The sequence below is a fragment of the Rhinichthys klamathensis genome, unplaced genomic scaffold (assembly GCF_029890125.1).
Source record: "Rhinichthys klamathensis goyatoka isolate OS25496 unplaced genomic scaffold, OSU_Roscu_1.1 h1tg000281l_1, whole genome shotgun sequence".
In the NCBI taxonomy this organism is placed as follows: Eukaryota; Metazoa; Chordata; class Actinopteri; order Cypriniformes; family Leuciscidae; genus Rhinichthys; species Rhinichthys klamathensis.
The window spans coordinates 3906703-3922630 of record NW_026606800.1 but is presented as its reverse complement, the minus strand read 5'-3'; the positions used below and the strand labels follow the sequence as shown (position 1 = coordinate 3922630).

The following is a 15928-nucleotide window of genomic DNA, read 5'->3' as shown; positions in this document are numbered from 1 at the left end:
GCTGATGAGTCAAATATTGAGGCTAATTTGTTACTTGTGTTCTGTTAATTTGCTTTTGGATTGTTATTGTATTTGTATTGCATTTTAATGCAACACTGGTAGATAGAGGACAGCTTTGGTTTCAGTAGCTACACATCATACACTACGATATGTATTCTAAAATCGGCTCAAAATATCAAACGTTTTGATATCCTTCAACTGGATGGAATCCTAATCTGAAGCTAAAAAACTAAAAAAACTCCAACTGCCCAAAATCTGCAGAATGGCACAGACTTTCTGCAACTATTGTCGCCTCGTAAATCTGAAAATATGAGCAAAAGACGTGCAGTGTATTCCAGCCTTTAGACATATTTTCTGTCAGCTAGTTGCCAAGCAACATTTCTCATTTTAATTTACCGTAGTTTAATTTGATGTACTAAAATAATTAAACTAAAACTGAAATAAATAAAAAAAGACAAAAACTAAAAACTAATAAAAATGACAACATGATTACTAAAACTAACTAAAAGTATAATTGAGGTACTTTAATTAATATCTTAATGATACTAAAATAACACTGTCATGAACATATTCTGTTTTCACAGGATAAAGTCCTCCAGTTTTTTGCAAAAACCTTTTCGTCTTCTCCATTAAATGTGACTAAGGATATCTACGCTAGCATCGGTAATAGTTTAAACTTACTTTAGCAAGATGCAATATGCTTTAATATTCAGTATATATGAGAATGAACAGTCTGTCAATTCGTTCTCATGAAGTGTCACCATCTCTTTTCAGCAAAAAGCTTGGAGGCTCATTTCCTGTATCACAAGTTGAGTTTTCCCAGCGGTTCTTCAAGTATTGATGCGAACAGACCAGATATGGCCCGTCTCCTCAAACAGGTATATGTCATTTCTTTTCTCCTTGCATATGAATAAAGTTTAGGTAGCTTGGATATAGATGAACTTCTTTCTTTTTGGTCGTTCCAGATGCGATTAATGAACGACTTTCAAAAGGAAGTGACAACATTTTGGATACGACATCCTGAGAAGTGAGCTTTCATGTTTCAATCCCATTTCCCAAATATGGTATACTATATCTTGATTGTGTCAGATTCTTGAAAATAAATGAGTTTTCATCCTGTGCTCTAGGTACATGGAGGAAATAATTGAGAACACCCTCTCTCTTCTCGCTCTGCATTCTGAACAAGGCATGAGCAGTCCCGGCTCAGAGAAATCCCTAGAGCCTATACACTTAATCTCTCTGCTGGATATCAAAGCCACCTGGTTTAAGAAATGGATGGTGAGCCAAGTTTTTATCAAAGAATAAACAAAACACACGAATGCCATTTTCTAAATTAAGCTGTGTTCACACTGCCAGCGACATGCAGCAACAAAGCGACATGATCCCAGTGTTGATTTCCGTCGTTATGAGCGACAGTGACCATTGGCGACAGGATGTAGTAGTGTTCAGCAATGCAAGTGTGAAGAGTGACTTCCGGGAACGACAACCAATAGGAGTGTTGTCAGCTGACCGCACGTAATTCATCACTGCATCCTGTAGTGGAGAGTGTCAGCGGCAAGATGGAGAAGTTGTTTTAGCACTTTAACTTTCCTATACTCTAACGACAAGAAAACTGATTTGGTGTCTACAACATGGAATAACATCCATGTACAGTATGTCACTCGTAAATGTTACTAAACCAGTAGTGAGAACGCCCACTAGGCGTTCAGCAGTGTGAACACAGCTTTAGAATTTTTGTTTTTCCATGTCCAATATATAGATTGATATTTAATGATTGATTGACATTGATTGATGTTCTTGGTGTGAAGCAGGCCTTTTACACTAAAAACAAATAAAACACAATTCAAGATATATTCTCTGAAATTCAGTTTTGCTTCTCAAGTAAATGTATCTTCTTTTAAGGATGTTTAGGTATGTTTACTGGAAAATATGACCAATACTGATTTAAAAAATGTTTTTCTACTCAAACGATCAGAATACCATTAAAATTGATGTCTAAATATTGTTTTCTAGCATGGCTACTACAGCAGAACCGTTGTCTTAAGACTTCTTGAGAGGAAATACAAGTCTTTGGTGAGTTATTCTATGTGGTATGCACAAACCAATGGTTGTGAACGCTAACTTCTAGCCTTAACCATAAAATCCAGGGAGAATGGAATACTAGCATACTGAAAACTGGATTCTTTTTTATAATATGTACAGCACTACAATAGACAATTTCAAACAATATTATACTGCATTGTTGTCACATGATGAGCCAGGATCCCCGCGGCTCCTTAAAAGGTCCTTAATTCAGTTTCATTCAATTTAAGGGCATAAAAAGTCTTAAATATATCTCTATATGTATATATGATTTAAATGTGAATGTTTAAATCAATGACGCTGAAACTGTCATCCATGTATTTGTCACATCATGTCTTGATTACTGTAATGCCCTTTTCATTGGCCTATCTGCTAGCTCCAATTCCAAATTGCAATACATTCAAAACTCTGCTGCTAGAATACTTACTCACACCAAACGTTCTGCCCATATCACCCCAATTTTGTACGATCTTCTCTGGCTTCCAGTGGCTTACCGTATTAAATTCAAAATCCTCCTGCTCACTTTTAAATCTCTGCACAGCTTGGCTCCCCCCTATCTCTGTAACCTATTCCACCCCTACACTCCGACTCGCTCTCTACGATCCTACGACTCTAGCCTTCTCGTTGTCCCTTGGCATCGCCTAGCTTCAATGGGGGGCAGATCATTCAGTGTCATTGCACCCACACTATGGAACTCTCTCCCCCGATCACTCTGTTGTGTTAATACTATTTCTGAATACTCAAAACTCATTTATTTTCTGAATGTCACCACTACATTTTGTTGTGTCTGATTGTATGCTGTATGCTGCCCCATCTACATAATTATCCTTTACTGTACTTTTACTCTCATCTGTTGTTGACCTACAACCTACTGTTGTTTTGTTTGTTATCATTGTCCATTGCCATTATTGTTGCTTGTGCATTGTAAAGTGTCCTTGAGCCCTGGAAAGGGGCTATATAAATAAAACTTATTATTATTATTAAATGCTGAAATTAATTAATTAATTAATTAATTTGTCAAAACCTGTATTTGAACTAGTTGTTTAAATTTAGGTTTTTTTTTTAATCGTCATTTAATGGTTTAGTATAAAATAGACACCCTCTCATATGGTATTTAATTTGTGTAGGTCTTAAAAAGCCTTACATTTTATTTTGAAAACATTGCAGATACTCTGGAGCATGTTTAGCGGCATCAAACTAAAAATATTCATACTGTACATTGCAATTGTTTTATACTTTGTAGTAAGATAATATGCTATTCCGAACATAATCAATATTCACTGGCTGGTTTAAATGTGTAAAATGAACAGTTTTTCAAGTGTCTCTAATAATAGTATGTGTTCAAGTGATTATTCATCTTTTTTCCCAGATTGTTAATGCTCTGCAGCAGTGCATTTATTACTTCGATTCCTGTGATTCAGTAAGAGAGGAAACCTTGGAAATTATCCACAGCCTGGAACATCAGCAGATTGGTACGGCTGAACTTTTGCCCACAATGTTCACATGCAGTATCATACTTTATCTGACAACCTGGCTTATGTTTTCCCCTGTGTGCTGTTACAGACTGTCCTCTCATGGTCAACTAGCTAGATTATCATTGCCAGAGATAATTCCAAGGGTTTGTGGACTTACAGTGAAAAACCTTCCCAGAATTCGGGTTCTGTATTGTAGCTGGAAGATTCACATGAAAAAACAAAACACCCAAACATACACACAGTATTGACTGATTGCGTTATCTTCTGCTGCATACACAAGTCATAGCTACCAGACTTTCAAACCTCCCACAGCTGTAAATATATTCGTAACACATCAGCTGTATTCAAAAGACGCTTATCTAGTTTCTGTGAATAGGGTCAGTTTATGATTCTTCCACAGAATTCTCCTTTAAGGTCACTCATGTAGTATTACTATAGATTTCAGATGTCATATTTCGGAGGAATCATTCTACCTTATCTTGAAAAGGTCAAACTACTTGTAAAATTGCTTACTGGGTGAATACTACAGAAATATGTACTGGTGAAATATTTATTTTTCTTTGTTTCACCATTTGGCATGGCAATTTAGTAGTCCACACACATAGTCTCAATAGTGTAATGTATGCAGATGTTTTACTGTTGAGATTTTTTATTATTTTTTCCTATTGTTCCTAATGAGGATTCTCATTAGATGAATGCAATAAAAAAAATTTATAATAATAAAAAAAAAAAAATGAATGGTCCTAAACATTTTTATACAAAATTCTATTCTTTTGTAAATTTTCTATGGTCTATATAATTTAAAGGGTTAGTTCACCCAAAAATGAAAATTCTGTCTGAGTGAGTTCACCTAGTGTAACAGCACAGCGCTACTTCAGAACGTAGGCTCACTATTGGCCGACGCTGGTAATGAGTGTGATGCTGGCCAATAGTGAGCCTACGTTCTGACGTACAACCCAGAAGCGCTGCGCTGCATAGAAGAAAATGAATAGTTGAATAAAGTCGTTATTTTAGTTTTTTTTGCGCACAAAAGGTATTCTTGTCGCTTGATAAACTTAAGGTTTAGCCACTTTAGTCACATGGACTATTTTAACGATGTTTTTACTGACTTTCTGGGCCGGCAGGTTTCAATTACAATAGAAGCCTATGGAGAAGTGAGACAGCTCTCAGATTTAATCAAAAATATCTTAATTTGTGTTCCGAAGATGAACGAAAGTCTTACGGGGTTGGAACAACATGAGGGTGAGTAATTACTAACAGAATTTTCATTTTTGGGTGAACTAACCGTTTAATATTTCTTTCTTTTTGTTATGGGACTTGGACATTTATTTTACGAGTTTTGTGAGACCCAGTAAATAACCCATCTACTTTTTCCTCTAATGCTTTTTGAATATGCAACCTTTCTGCACTCAGGTTTGTGTAAAGATTCAAATTTATATTTCAGTGCTAATTTAGAAACAGGAGGTCACATGCAAATGACTGAATCCATTTAGAGCATGCTCTGCGAATGAGATCTTCTTGTGTTTTGCCCCTCAGGCCCTGCTCGGAGAACTCTCTACACTTCTAAAGAGCTGGAGTTTGTTTATTTCGTTCACTCGCTGTGTGTGCTCGGGAGGCTTGTGATGTACACTAATGGAAGGAAACTTTTCCCCATTAAAGTGAAGAAGCGGAGAGGTAAGTTTGGAGGGGAAGAAGCAATCATTTTTGAGAATAACAAGTCTGACTCACTAAACAATCTCTACGTGTTAAACTCTACGTGCCAAACGTGTTAAACTTGTCGCTTGTTGTTTCAGATCCGGTAACTTTGACCGACTTGGTTGTGATTCTGATCAATATCATATACCAACACCCAAAACCATCCTGTGGTGAGACACCACATGCAGGTGCGTCATAAGAGTACCAAAGTGATAAACTCTGATTAACTCAACCACGCCTGCCCATAAGGAGTGTGTCTAAGTGTATGATTTTTTTATGACCTTTTTATGTAAATGTTAGTGCTAATATGGGTGTGCCAGATCATCCTTCTAACAGTGACACAACTGTATCAGAACAAGGGTCTATTATGTCTTCCTCGGGTTAATGAACTTACTCACTTCCTTGGGAGGATAACTTATTCAATCTTATCAAGAAAACTTACAGGACTGCACTTTATACAGTTCCAGTGATTATCTTATTATGTGGAGCTGATTATTGATTTGGATGCTTATTTAAAGGGAAACTAGTTCACCAAAATAAAAATAAAAAATCATTATTTTCTCACTCTCATGTTGTTCCAAACCTGTATGACTTTCTTCATTTTTTTAAAATTGTATTAAAAAAGTGACCATCAGATTATTCAACATTTCTCATTTTGCGTTCCACAGAGGAAAGAAAGTCATACGAATTTGGAGTAAATGATGACAGAATTCTCATTTTCAGGTGAACCAGGCTTTAACCAGGTAGCGTAAATCACTTATTAAGGCACATACATTTTTTTAAAGGGGTAGACTTTTTTAAAAGGACTACTTTTCTCTTGGTTTGTCTTTGTCGGACATGTTGTGCTGCACTTTAAATCATTCATTAACTGAGATCTGCAGTAAAACTAAAGGCCAACAACAGAGGTTTCTTTAAGCTCCCAACGAGTTATCACAGGTATGTATGTCTGTGTTTGTGTATTCTCTAGACTCCCTGTCTCCCACTCATCTTGTGATGGAGGTGTTAAGGACCCTGTGTGACCGCATTGAGTGTGCTGTGGAGTGTCTCTACCAAATCCCTGTTATAGAGACTCTGCTGGCTCCCGTTATCACCCTGCTTAAAGGAAAGCTGGTCAGCTGAACATGAACACTTCCATCAGCACATGTGCTATCAAGAGTCTAGACATAATTATGAAATGTGAATTCTGCTTCACTTCTGTATTTTACTTTTTTCATTGAATTTATTTGTGTGATCTTCTCAAATAGTGCACATTCTCGTCCATTATAGTGGCTAAAGTTCCTGAATACTGAATAGGCATGCTAATGTGGGTAGTTTTATGTTAATATGTTGTTGTTTTTGACATCAATTCTATGATGATGTCTTTCTTTTTTTTCTTAATTGTATTTATTTATTTAAAAAAATACATATGGTAACATACTACTACTATACATACATAACTTTATACAGGGTTTGTACAACCATGACAAAATTTCAAAACGAGACATTTTTGCGATTTATATTCCCACAACATTAGAATATGTCTATGCGACATTTTGTAACGTGTAACATATAACTTTTACAGTTTTTTAATATTTTTGAAATAATATTTATGCTAATCAAGGCTGAACTGATTTGGTTAAAAATACAATAAAAGTAGTAACATTTTAAAAATATAATTAAAATATAAGATTGAAAATGAAGAATGAAATAATTTTTTCTTGTAATGACAAAGCTGAATTTTCAGCATCATTACTCCAGTCTTCAGTGTCACATGATCCTTCAGAAATCAGACATTTTAAATTATTATCAATGTTGAAAACGGTCTTTACTGTCATACATTTAATGCATCCTTCCGGTTAATTTCTTTTCTTTCCCTTTTTTTTTTTAAATCTTGCTGACCTCAAACTTTTGAATGTTAGTGTACTGTACATAGTGTGCTATTTTATTTCAAAAGTCCAAAAGATACAGTATATAGGACAAATGGATTTTAGAGCAACTCTATGACCGTACATATAGGAGAGGATTTGATGCCATTTCCATGATGTGTCGTCATTGAATACGTAAACAGAATATTTTTAGTTTCACTACAGAAGAAGCCTGTTCATTTTAATCCTGAAATAAAACTGTAAGCTTCTATATAACATCTCATCATAGACCTCATCTGCAGCATTTTATATGCATTATACTGTTCACCCCAAGCATTTTCAATTTGTCTTTTGTTGCAGCCCAAATTAAATTCCCTAGAAAGTGCCCTGACTCACATAGCAGACACCCTGGCGAGGATCGCTACCACTGAACGAGGTTTATCACTCCTGCTTTATGACAGAAATCTCGTCTCGGCCGAGGGTGAAAGGTAAGTAAATCTAATTTTGCTCTCAGGTTACATTCATTATTTTTTCTTCCTGCTAGTGTCATCTCAGGCTAGTCAGCACTTGCGCCATATATATCATCAGCATGCATAGAATGAAAGGATGAGCTTCTTAATAAAAGAAAGGACCCTTTGACACCAGTGTCTTTAGTGAGATGAGTTGTAACATACTCTATAAAAGAAACAAAAGATGAATGCCATTAAAATAGAATCCACCTTATTTTGCAATGCAAAAGTAAGCTTTGAGAATTCTGATTTATTAGATTCTACAGGTAAATAACTAGAAGAATAACAAAGTGCAGTATTTGCGCTACAAACCAGTGTGTTTATGATTACGATTAATAAAGACAAATAATATGATAACAAATACCAGTTTGCAATATCAAGCAACATAACAGACTGTCTGTACAGCTCAAATAATTGGAAACCGAAGACACCAGAAGCCTTGCACATTCAAGTTACAAATGTCTGCACCTACTCTTACGTTTAAATAAGTTGAATAATATAGAATAGAATTGTCCAGGTTGTTATCCACTACGCTATACCACACCACACTAATCCAGCAGTTAAAATCAAAGTTTCCATTTCTAAATTAACATTCACAGATCCAGGCACTTCAATATTTTATCAAATTGGAATAACATGGTACTAATATGTTGTGCTGTTATTTCCACAGTATTTCAGCTGCACATGTGGTTATGCAGTTTACTCAGAGGCTGTTGGCAAAAGAGCTGCATGTGTTCAGTGAGCTGGAGATTTCTACTGCTGTGAGCGGGGCCTTTATCTTCGTCTGTCGGCAGATGTACAACACCTGCGAGGGGCTGCAAGTTCTACGGCCATACACCCTACATGAGTGCATCGCTAAAGCCTGGAGAACGGTGAGCTTTATACACATTAGCCTCACTAGTTCAGTTATTACCAATGCACTCTTTAGCTGACTGTTTTATCCAGACTAACAATTAGTAAATATAATATTATGATGACCTTGTGGGCTTTAAACCTACAATCCTTCAGTTACAAGCCCAGATCTTTAGCCATTATGCCATAGCACAGGGGTCGGCAACCTATGGCACATGCGGGATGATCACAGAAGCTTGCGAACGGTTTGTCGGGTCTTTGCGTTAGCACAGGTTCAAATAATCCACGGCTAGCTGTGCATAAACGATTTTTAAGCATGACGTGGAGGCGAAGAACCAAAGGTTGCCTCTGTGAAATGCATTAAAACCGTTTAATGCACAGCTAGCCGTGGATTATCCCGCTTATACCATGACCATTTGCCAGCATCGGAACTTAAAGCTGTTATTGATGTTTGCAGGCAGCGCAATATTTTACTGGAAGGTAAAATACCTCGCTCCGCTTTGAATCAGGCACACAGAGATAAAGTAAGATCACGTTTATTTGAATGAATAAATTATAGCATTTATTTCAAAATTTACTTCAATATAGTGATGTAATGCCCTCGTTGCTGAGAAATATAATGTAGCGATTCAGTAGCGAAGCTACATATTACTAAAAGTCACGGGGCAGCGTTCATAACAAATGTCTGTGCTCCTGAATGTTTCTGTGTGTGCACAGCGTGATTTCTGTGTGTGCGCTTCAATGAAAACAGCGCATTAAAATACAATGGTGATTCAACTGACTTGGATTCAACTGATAACCTGTGCATTCAATGGATTTATTGTCAATCAAGTATTCTGACAGACCATAATATAATAGTAGGTAATGTATAGCTCCTAACTTAATAAAACAGGCTGTGTGACTATGAGGAATGATTGCCTCAAAATGTTCATCTGTGTGCAAGTTCGAGGGACTTGATCTAAATGAAATCCATACACCTCTCGTGTCAGTGGCCGGCCCCTGTCATAGCACCTTTGAAATAGGTGTATATTAAGGGGTTCAAGCGCGTAGCGTAGTGGATTTTTTGAAAAACCTACTTTTGCGGACTAGTCCTAGGTTTTTGGTAGCCTGGCTCCGCCCTCCTACGCACTTCCGCTCAATTTTATTTTCCTTCAGTACTACGTCTGGGATTGTGCTGTAGACTTTGGTTTCCAGAAATCATTTTTTTACCGGTCCAATCAGCGAACAGAGGGAGTGGCTGAGAACGATGACGTTGATGTAGCGCGTCAGTTTGAGTTGGAGTTCAGTAATGGCAGCGGAGAAAGACGTGAGAAAATCTATTCGGTCCGTTGTTGCAAAACTGCCGAATATCCAGAAGTTAAAGCCGGAGCAAGATCAATGTTTGCTAAGTGTTGTTGGTGGCCATGATGTTGTGGCCCTCCTCCCCACGGGGTTCGGGAAAAGTTTAATTTCCCAGCTCACTCCGCTAGTGGTGAATGAGTTAGCTAAGGCGAACGATAGGATGCAAAGCCGATAGTTGTTGTCGTCTCCTCTTGTTGCACTAATGGAGGACCAAGTGAGGGAGGCAGAAAGGTTAGGAGTTTGTGCTGGGCAGCTCGGCGTGCACGATGATCACTGTACAGCATTTGCGGCAGATCCGAAACGACCGCAGTGGCGTATTGTTAATGATTACACCCAGCTTCGACAGTTGACTGAATACATCACTGTCCTTAGTGTCAAATATACATTTAGAATTTAGAATTGTTCCTTGAACTCTTAAATTCGATGAACAAAACATGCAGCTCTCGTTGACAGACATCTTATTCTAAACATAATCCTCTGATCATTCGGACTTGTTTTTTTTTATTGCTTAAAACAATACACAAGTAATAACAGAAAACATAATACAAAAACAAACAAAAAATAATAATAAAAACAAAACAAAAATAAAACAGTAGGGGGATAATATAAAATAAACATGAACAAGTTAAGAGAATTACATGACACTGAAAAAAGGAAAATAATTACAAACAGATAATGTTTTTAAGGCTTTTTTTGTTCTCAGACAACTTAATTGAAAAGAGGTATTTTTAAAATTCTTTCACAAATATAAGAAAGAGAGGTTTAGCATTTAGATATTTAGATTTATGAATATGGAATTCGGACTTGTTGTTTCCAGCCGGTTTCGGCGCATGACATACGTCACGACCACACGTTAGCGATTGGCTATGGCAGATCCTGAGTGACGCTGGGCAGATCCAATAGTTTTGAACTTTAACAGAGAACCCGCCTACAAGGAAGTAAACGTTTCTCAATGGAGCGAGGCCAGACTCTCTGTACAAATGAAATGTACGAGAGTCTGGTAGAACCAGGCTAGGTTTTTGGCCCAATCGGAACCAAACCTATTTGTTTATTCTATTTGTCAATAATTACAAAAAAAAATTGAAATTCCTATTCACGGTCTCTTAAGGGCCAAAACGTTGTAAGTAGACGGAGCCATTTTTACTAAAGTGGCTATAACTCGTGAACGGTATGAGATATTTTCACCAAACATATATGTTAGAGCTCATTCTGTGGTCGCGTGAAAAAGGACGCTGCGACTGGCCACTTGCTGGTGCTATAACATGGACAAAATTTAAAAATGCGGTGTCTTTGTCTATGGTGCCAAGACTGCCTTTAGGACATTCACGTACTGTATCTCGAAAAAGGCGGCCAGTGAAGTTTGAGCAGCTATCAGACAAGGTTAACGGAGGCCGATCAGAACGAAAGTTACTGGGACTGTTTGACTCACGGCCCTAGAGGTCTGTGAGAAACTCGAAAGAATTCGGCCATCAGGGAGCTCCTTCGCGTGATCGGACCAATGGTTATAACTGTTAAAAAGCTTTTAAAAGTATATTTCCTATGGTAAATTGCCTATATTGGCTGTAAATGGTCTTTTTTCTTCTATGATTTAAGTGGTTACATGCTTGCTAAATAAATCATAATATTGTTTTATACATGAGCTTAAAGGCCTTAAAATGCTTGAACCCCTGTTAATTGCTGCTTGCAGCTACATTTATTATTAATGTTACTGTATATACATGAAATTATTGTAGCGATTATACGCACGTATAAATATAATTAATTATTATTCATAACGGATTATGATCAATAATTAATAATTTAATTATTTTCAGAATTTACTGTAGCAAAATCAATAGTTTGATCAGTTTATCAGTTCATCCAATGAACGGAAAGCATAAACAATTATTAATTCTAGGAAATATAATATCTTCTTGGCCAAGAAAGACTAATTCCCAGCTAACAGCTAAATTAAGAAATAAATCAAGGGTCAAAGCATAGGTAACTTAGATCGAAGTTCAAGACAATAAATCTGTAAGCACATAACACAAGTAATGCTTCTTTTTTCAAATACAAACAATACTTTATTGATTATAAGCCTATGACTAACACACATAAAACTAATATAACACAAACACACGCACACGCATTCATACAAGTTGAAGAAAGACAGAGAGTGAGGAAGAATGAGTTTTAGGAGTTAGATGGTGAGATCCCAAGTTTCTATATGCACTTAAAAGACATGACCTGAACGAACCATCAATAATTAATTTCACCCTTGTATCGTTTCTTAGGCGGGTAATTCAATTTGATATTAAAATGCACGTGCAGTTTCAGCTAAAAGTCTGGAGGTACTTGCTTGTCCTTGCGTTGCTTTTGGGGATTCCCTTTTGTCGGTGTGAAGGTGTCCCCCGGGTCCGTGGTTTTGGCTGGCGGTCTCCTCGTGCTTGCTAGATCTTGGGCAGCCAGTCACGTGGTGTGTTGGCGGATGGATGAAAGTCTTTGAAGTTGGAAGCGTGTTGCAGTCGAAACGTTTTAAACGAAACTTTGCAGCAAAACTTAACTTAGAACCGATACTTTTAACGGAAAAGAAACAAACTAAGAAAAGAAAGAAAAGTGTGACGAGATGGCTTGAATTAAATCTGTTTTAACCCATATCTTGATTTGGGTCATTTGTCTCTGCGTCTACATGGTTACTATAACCATCGTCGGCTCCACCCGGCTTGTTCTGCCGAAAGAGAGCATCACAAGAGAGCAGAGGGCAAGAGCCCCAGAGAACCAGAGAGAGCACAAGAGAACGAGAACACAAGAGAGCCTCACAAGAGCATCACAAGAGAGAGATTCTGTGTTCGGGTCTAAGATTTTAAACTCAAAATGTTTGTCCCGCCTCCTGGAGGAATTTGGAATTCGGACAATAAGATACTATATGGTTATTTGAGAAGGGGGTCTTTCTATCCCCCCCCTTTCCTCTCATCGTGAATCATGTGTTATCTGTGGTCTGCTTACTCATCAGCTCGAACAGCGGATTATAAGAGCATAATGATAGGAAAAACGACACTTTCATTCCAGCATCTCACAGTTATAACAATTACATGACTTAGATGTGATCTAAGCAGAATAGACACATACAGGGGTTTTAACACAATATATAATTATGTTATGTTATATAATTTTGATTATGGGTCAGTCAAGAATTGTTCTGGGATGAGTTTTATGGATTTTGATATGGAGGAAAGTCCTTATGTGTGTGTGTGTGTGTGTGGGTGTCCTTATGGCCATATCTGTCGCATTCGTGGTGTGTACCACGTGAGGGTTTAGTTCGCAAATGGTTGTCTTCAAGACAAAAGGGTAGTTTTCTATGGACATCCACAAGGAGACGTACTAATTGATGAGGGGAAAACTAGCTCGGGACCCTGAATGGTTCAGTCTGTCTAGTCGCAGGGGTCAGGTGACTTCTTGTTAGGGCCTCTTGTTTCACCATTTCTGAACAGATCTGTTCTTGCCAAATTATAAAACATTGACAACGTCCTTCCTTTAGTTAAACAACAAAGGGTCTTCTGGCTTCATAGCCTCGGGGTAATCTGGAATATGCCGCCTCTTGTGTTTGATTATGTATGACAGCTTCACTTGTGTGGGTTTCATTCTCGTTGTCGCTACATTATATACTGTGTATATATATATTCAAACGTAAACGAATGAAAGGTAAAAGCACACATTTCGAGTTGAAGGCTGCATTTATTTGATTATAAAAACAGTAATAATTGTGAAATATTATTACAATTTAAAAATAACTGTTTTCTATTTGAATATATTTCAAAAAATTTAATTGATTCCTGTGATGGCAAAGCTGAATTTTCAGCATCATTACTCCAGTCTTTAGTGTCACGTGACCCTTCAGAAATCATTCTAATATGCTGATTTGGTGCAAGATACATTTCTTATTATTATCAATGTTAAACGTTATATGAAATAGACATCTTTTCTAAAAAATTAAAATGTCTTTACTGTCACTTTTGATCAATTTAAAGCACCCTTGCTGAATAAAAGTACTATTTCTTTAAAAAAAATCTTATTGAACCCAAACTTTTAAACCATAGTGTATGTCCTGGCGTACCACAGAAATGACTGTGTCTAGAAACTTTTTTTGTTTTGTTTTAAATTTATGGATAAACTATAATACAATTTCAGTAAACATGGTTTTTCCAGTTGCCTTTTAACAAAACAGAATTCTGCTTATTGGAAATTTTATTTTTTGTTATTATCAGTCCTCTCACAGCCAAAATCAAGCCTCCATTTTTTTTTTTTAGCTTATTCTGAACTGTTGCTTTAGAGCCTGCAGTATCTGTTCCCCAAGCAAAACAGTATTAATGTTGGAAGAAATGCTGAACGTCCAATCTCTGGGCTGTGTGAAGAGGATTTGTAGAATACACAAGCAGCAGTAAAGTGCTGCGCTATCAGTAATGAAACCTCCCGGGGGTTCCCCTGCCTTCAAAAAGGCTCAGTTCGAACGGTGTGAGGAATCAACATTGCATTCAACATGTCGTCTCATTATTTAGCCAATGGGTTTGAATCCCGTGTAGCAGACCAGCCTGACAGCGAATTCTCTTTCCCCGCAGACAAGCTCAATGTCAGAGAGAGTTCCCACTCCTGTTCCTGGAGCTCCCCCAGTGCTGGCTTCCCAGGAGTTGCAGAGCGTGTGAGTATCTCTCCATCATGCCTCCAGTGATCCTCCTGTTCTTGCATGAGCTGTTTGTTTCTGTGCTAAACTCAAGCTTGGCCTGCCAATGCTGTTTTGTGGGAATGAATCAACAAGAACAAGAAATAATTAACTTTATTCCTGAAACTTTTATCCTGGTTCTACAGGGTGGCCTGGGAAGAGATGCTGTTGGACAACCTGCTGAATTTTGCTGCCACACCAAAAGGACTGCTACTCCTCCAACAGACTGGAGCCATTAACGAGTGCGTCACCTACATGTTCTCAAGATTCACCAAAAAACTACAGGTAATATAATCAGATGCCACTTTCAAAAGCATTTTATTCTGATAAAGAATATTAGTGGCTAGTGATACTTATATTAAAGGGATTGTTCACCCAAAAAGTGTGGTCATGTGATCTCAACATGGTGGCCACCATAACTTTTCATAATATAATATAATATAATATAATATAATATAATATAATATAATATAATATAATATAATAACCTTGTGAACAGTATATAAAATGTATATAAAATCAATTTGTAGTGTACATTTATGCACAAGTTTTCATTACTTGAGTCTACTCGCTTGCCATTGGGGACATTTTTTTTGTTTTGTTTTTGCGCTAGATAATACAGATTTCCAGACTCTGGAATTTGAAGGATGTGTATTTCCTCCATTCCTTCTCTTATCTTAGGTCAGCAGGTGTGAGAAGTTTGGTTATGGTGTGATGGTGACCCAGGTGGCTTCCACAGCCCCAGGCATTGTGGCCTTGCAAAGCTCAGGTAGCTAGAAGTATTATTTATGACCAATTTCATATTCATCAAGAGAGTTAAGAACAACATCTTCCATATTTTCTCCTGACAGCTTCAGGCAGCAAAGGTCATGTTAAAACAATTATGAATTACATTGTTAGAGTTTCTGCAATCATTACATTTCCTGGTACTACTGATTAAGGACTCATGCACGCCGTTAGTCACTGAGACAACGTTGCTCAAGGGAAATGTTTTAACATGGAAACTAGGTTTTCAGGCTGTTAAAGGAGTTGAACTTTGAGTGGATTCGCAGGATTTTTCCAGACAATCGTGGTGGAGCTGTGGTCAGCCTTGGAGTGTGGTCGAGAGGATGTGAGGGTGGTCCATCCGAAATCTACTCCAATGGACCCTATTGACAGGAGTTGCCTCAAGGTTCTGACTCCCCTATCATTTATCTTGCAATTAATATTCAGAAATGTTTTGCTATTTACAGCTATTTAGAAACAAAAGCTATGCTTCATTGAGGTTATATGGATAAGGCTTCAATTTGCCAATTTCCACAGTCTGCCTATAAAAGCTACACTGAATAATTCCATAAATAAATGCAACAGTGCGCACAATGACCCACCAACCACTAAAGTTAATATGAAATTACATTCATTTTACCCATTTTACCTGGTTAACATTAGCCAGTA

At 37.3% G+C, this 15928-nt stretch overlaps 1 protein-coding gene across 1 annotated transcript in view; it reads left to right on the top strand.

Annotated features, from left to right (window-relative positions):
• tbc1d32 (TBC1 domain family, member 32) overlaps positions 1 to 15928 on the top strand; it is a 45238-nt gene that overhangs the window by 4274 nt on the left and 25036 nt on the right. The window contains exons 7-21 of the mRNA XM_056269459.1: positions 585 to 663; positions 775 to 878; positions 966 to 1027; positions 1128 to 1278; positions 2014 to 2073; positions 3452 to 3554; positions 5094 to 5231; positions 5351 to 5440; positions 6220 to 6362; positions 7457 to 7584; positions 8276 to 8477; positions 14394 to 14473; positions 14641 to 14779; positions 15176 to 15263; positions 15547 to 15665. Coding sequence (XP_056125434.1) covers positions 585 to 663; positions 775 to 878; positions 966 to 1027; positions 1128 to 1278; positions 2014 to 2073; positions 3452 to 3554; positions 5094 to 5231; positions 5351 to 5440; positions 6220 to 6362; positions 7457 to 7584; positions 8276 to 8477; positions 14394 to 14473; positions 14641 to 14779; positions 15176 to 15263; positions 15547 to 15665 — 1686 coding nt within the window. The remainder of the gene's footprint in view (positions 1 to 584; positions 664 to 774; positions 879 to 965; positions 1028 to 1127; positions 1279 to 2013; positions 2074 to 3451; positions 3555 to 5093; positions 5232 to 5350; positions 5441 to 6219; positions 6363 to 7456; positions 7585 to 8275; positions 8478 to 14393; positions 14474 to 14640; positions 14780 to 15175; positions 15264 to 15546; positions 15666 to 15928) is intronic.